This window comes from Rhagoletis zephyria, unplaced genomic scaffold (genome assembly GCF_001687245.7).
Source record: "Rhagoletis zephyria isolate East Lansing unplaced genomic scaffold, Rhagoletis_zephyria_1.1 Rzeph_scaffold_18734, whole genome shotgun sequence".
Classification (NCBI taxonomy): Eukaryota; Metazoa; Arthropoda; class Insecta; order Diptera; family Tephritidae; genus Rhagoletis; species Rhagoletis zephyria.
In genome coordinates this window covers 1-4,961 of record NW_016175795.1, presented here as the reverse complement: position 1 = coordinate 4,961, position 4,961 = coordinate 1, and the positions used below count along the sequence as shown (strand labels likewise).

General features: G+C 35.9%; 1 protein-coding gene across 1 annotated transcript; it reads left to right on the top strand.

Annotated features, from left to right (window-relative positions):
• The first annotated feature begins 3,303 nt into the window (after nucleotides 1-3,303).
• LOC108380267 (putative protein kinase C delta type homolog) lies at nucleotides 3,304-4,545 on the top strand. Its single transcript, XM_017636640.1, has 5 exons — nucleotides 3,304-3,521; nucleotides 3,599-3,939; nucleotides 4,051-4,166; nucleotides 4,243-4,328; nucleotides 4,393-4,545. Exons 1-5 carry the CDS (start codon nucleotides 3,396-3,398, stop codon nucleotides 4,543-4,545), a joined length of 822 nt encoding a protein of 273 aa, XP_017492129.1. The 5' UTR covers nucleotides 3,304-3,395.
• Nucleotides 4,546-4,961: the final 416 nt, after the last annotated feature.

Below are 4,961 nucleotides of genomic sequence, written 5' to 3'. Positions count from 1 at the left end.
AAATCCCTTGCGTCTATTTCTTTTTCTCAACTAAAATTTTCCAATTTCTAAAGTGTTTACAACCGGTTTATCTTATTTTGGCATTGGACTTTTGTTTTAGGAATATTGTTCTAATTTTAATGCTAAATGGGAAGAATTAATTTTTTGGCACTTTTTTATCCCAAAATATGGCACTACAAAGGTAGGGGTAGTTGGCAGCCCTGTGTGCGGGCGTGCGTTTCCGTCGTGTTTCTTGACTATGTTCGCAGGTAAACAAAGACACGTAACTAAACTTTAAGATTGGCGCGATCTGTACATTCTGGCGCAAAGTGTTTTTTTATGTTTGACTTGAAATTATGTTTCTTCGCTAATGAATGAAAATGCGAGAATAAGCTACTGAACTATACCCAAAGCATTTGTACAAGCGGAAATACTATGTATGTAGATATGTATAGACACGTGTCTATAAGAACTTTTCTACCACTCATTGAGGTACATATTTATTTACATCTTGGTTTTGAATAGGGATATGTGTATAGTATATGTATGCACATATGTATGTATGTATGTGTATACTCGCATGACTTGCCCGATACCGTGGCGTATGCGCAACCAAACACTTATTTCTGAGTTCCCCAGCACAACAAACAGATAGGTACTAGCTACTAGTTTTTAAAATTTTCATAAAAAAAAAACACTCTCCACTATTTGATACTCTTTAATTTTACAATTTACTGCAGCGCCAATTTTATGAAGATCAGAAGTTTTCTACCGCCGTAAAGTCTTAAATTTATGCATCCTAAAATTTTTACACATACATACATAGGTGTGTACATTTCGCACACCTAGATCTAAAGTGCAATCAACTCAAAAAAAGTCAAAAAAATACTAACAACATTTTTTTGGTTTTTTTTTTTTAGTTGATCGCACTTTATATCTAGGTGTGCGATTTGTATGTATGTTTGTAGACATGAACGCATGAATAAAATTTGGCGTGCGCATCCTTTGTGAGAATTAAACACTACGTTAAGTGCTTGATCAACGGAAATCCTCTCTTTTTTTTTGGCGATCGCACACATGGATTGGTCACAATCAAGGTCACCTCGGATAATTTAAAACTCAGATAGTAACAGCCGATTTCTCAGTTGATAAATAACTATAAGTTAACAATTAATTAGTAAATCAACAGTTAACTGCCCAATGCTGGCGAATTAACTATGAGTTAATCATCTATTAAGTTCACTGAGAACGGTAAATAATCGTTTGATTATAACTAAATATCCACTGAGAGATCGGCTGTAATACTTACGCCTATTATTGTAATTAATAGACTGCGGAAGTTTGTGCGGAAAACGGTAGCAAAATATATAAGTTTGTATATGTTTTGTTTACAGTTATGTGGTACATAGTTTTAGGCTTCGTTTTCTGCATAAAAATCCGCAGTCTAGTATTTAATTAAAATTGTTTCCATTGCAAAAGAAATTATTTATTGCCTTTTCCTAGTAGCCAAATCTCTCCGCCGTCAACTCAGATAATCCGGGACTGGAATTTTCGGTACTCAGATAATCGAGACTCTACTTTATGTATATAAGCAAATCCCACGAGTTGTTACAAAACGTCTTTTTGGTCGAAAGTAGTGGTACACCTATCCCGGAAAATCCATTACAGAAAATAATAATAATTTGTATAAAAAAAGAGAGATTCCATCGCGAAATTGTATTTAAATGAAAACTTAAAAAGCTATACATAATACTAAAAAAGTAAAAATAACCAACCACTCATCCTCATATACCCGTAGTGGCGTATGTAACGTAGCACCTAACGCAGTCATCTTAAACGTTTACCCGCACGCCTTAACTTAAAAGTCATATTTTTTAACAGTAATTAATTATTGGCATTTAATATTTTTACACAGTATTCCTTATGCTCATATACATACATACTTACATATATTACTTTCTTTATGTATATAGTTATAATGTTGTGAAAATGGAATTTTAGTTTCTCAAATAATCACTAGTTTTATTATACTAGATTCGTTCATTTTGGCAAGAAGAAAATTTTCACCGTTTAATTTTAATATTTTAGAGTATTTAAAATTATTACAAAAATTATTTAAAAAAATTTCAAAAATTTTAAAATATGTAGCTGCGACAGATATTTTGAACGCTGCTTGATTTAGTTTTTACAACTTGTGAGAGTTGCTCATAAAGCAGCTATAAATGATCAAAATTTACTACATAAATATATACATTTGCATTCCAGTCGCCCTCCCTGTCTATTTTTACCTCCAGTCCCAGCTTAAAATGTTTATCAAAACTGGGTTGGATTTATCATTTGCGTTAAAAGACTGTACCATCCAGCCTTTTTGTAGTTGTGCTGGGTCTGTTCGTATATTCGGACATGGCAATATCCCTTCGGATTTCGGCGTTCACGGGTAAAATCCGGATGCCCGGTTAATTGATTACGTTATCCGAATATCCGGATATTCTAGACAGTGTCTGAACGGATTCGTAAAATTTTTCTAAAAATTACTGAATCTATTGAGTTGTAAAATAAGTAATACTTAAAACACTTCACTAATACACATGCAATTGTTATTTTACTGCTTATTTTATATTCGAAATTTCGGAAAGTATTAATATCCAAATTTTTAGTCACATATTCGAATATCCGGATATCCGGTTATTCAAAAAACCCAGATAAATATGTGTTATAAAAGCTTCCAATTTTTAATTAACTTCATTTATTTTGAGCAACTATGTAATACCGATTTCTTAGACTTTTTATTTTAAAAGCAGTTCAACAGTTTCCAGGTGTGTTTCGAACTGTTCAGCGAATTTTATTCTGCTTCTATTGTAACTGCTCAATGTCAGCAAAAACAATTAACAAATTAATAAATATATCGAAGCGAAATTTTTTTCAAAATTTTCTTTTTGATGCATAAATGCATTTCTGCATCAAAACGACAATTTTGGAAAAAATTTCGCTTACGTTATTTTGACGGTGAGGGCTCGATATATGTACATACATACATTTTTTTGGGGGTTATAACAAGCAAATTTTTTTATGATTATATAACTAGTTGTTTGCGCTTTTTTGTCTTCCCCAATAATAAGTAATTTTGCGGGAACAGATGAATGCAATTCAGATACATACCTACATGCGTACAGCCGTATGGACATATGTACATACGTATATGTGTATAAACACATAGATGTATGCATACATGATCTTCTTGAAAATTTATTTGTCATCAATCTGTGTATTGCGCGTTAATGAGGAAGCAAATGCAAACAAAGCTATGTTAAAGCTAAGCTACTACAATTCAAGGCGAAATCTCTCTAAAGGTGAAAATTGTCAACAAAATAAACTTACAAACTGTAGCAGACTACAACAACAACAACGGCACAGAGATGATGTTTACACGCGCCCAAGTGCGCAAACCAAAATCAAATGGTCACAGCAGCAGTCAGAGACCGCAAGTGCGCACTTCCCATAGACCTCACCTTATGCAACAACAATCACTATATGGATGCGATGTAAAGTATTTTGAATCTCCCCCAACATACATATGCACGTAACTGAAATTCACAACCTCTATTTGCTATTCAAGCAGCCACTCTACAGGCATTCACCACCTGGAGGAAATAGTCGCATTCGGGATCGCGATAGAGACAGGGATCGGGACAGAGATAGGGATACGGACCGAGACCGAGACCGAGACAATGAACGCGACCGGGACTACAGTGGCGGTTACTACACCGATTGCAACAACTTCGGTGGTCACAAGCCCCATTCGTACGAACTGCCTCGACAACACTCCAAAGACAAAGCCTACGCCCAGCTGTACAATGACGAGAGCGAGCGGAGCACCAGCAGCAGTGGCGTCAATTATATAGACCGGCGCACCCGACCGCGCAGCATTACAAACCGGCGCGGCGCCATCAAACAGCTGAAGTAAGTTTTGCCCCGAAATATTTAATATAAGTACTTCTTTAATAGCTTCATTTTATTTAAAGTGATATTTACTTTTGCTGTTTATTAATTTTTTTTATTTTTGCTCATTAGAACACACGACTACAATGGGCATCGGTTTGTGGCCAAATTCTTCCGACAGCCCACATTTTGCGCATTCTGCAACCTGTTCGTTTGGGGATTCGGCAAGAAGGGGTATCAGTGCATTAGTAAGTCAATTATTTATGTTTAAAATCGGTTTAGTCATCTGAAAAACAACATCATTCCATTCATTCATTTTTGCAGCTTGTCAAACGGCGGTGCACAAGAAATGTCACGAGAAGTTGCTGAGCAAATGTTCCGGTTCCGTCTTCAACTCGGCCAGCACAATCGTAAGTGTCCTCCAAATATTATTAGACTGTAACGGTAAACGTAAAGTCGATCTCAATCTTCTAGCTGCTGCACGAGCGTTTCAAGATCGACATGCCACACCGCTTCAAGCCGTACACTTTCATGTCGCCGACTTTCTGTGACCATTGCGGTTCTCTGATGGCTGGCTTCTTCATTCAGGGGTTGAAATGCGAAGGTGAGTCGTTGCATNAACTATAGCCGCCACCGATTCGTCACTTTTTTGCATGTAAAAGCAACAACAATGTTAGCTAGCAAGGATGAACGATCTGTCCACCTATCTCGGCTAACTGTTGGCGAATCGATGACGGAAACGAAACTTTGGCACACGCAAAAAAATTTCGCAAAAATCATTGGTATGCCTAGCTAGCTACCTCAGACTTGCATATTATTTACTAAAATTGAATGGACTAAAAAAACTGCGTACCTATTTCAGTTTTTTTCTATTGAATAATTCAAATTTTAAAACCGGTATTTTGAAAATTTTAGTACAAATTTTTAGTTATTTTACGCATATCGGTGAGGGCGACACCTATTCCATTAGTAAATTGAGCACAGGTCGGTGCGACATCTGCCGATGAATAGCAGATATTTCATACCTTAACAACATTATCCAA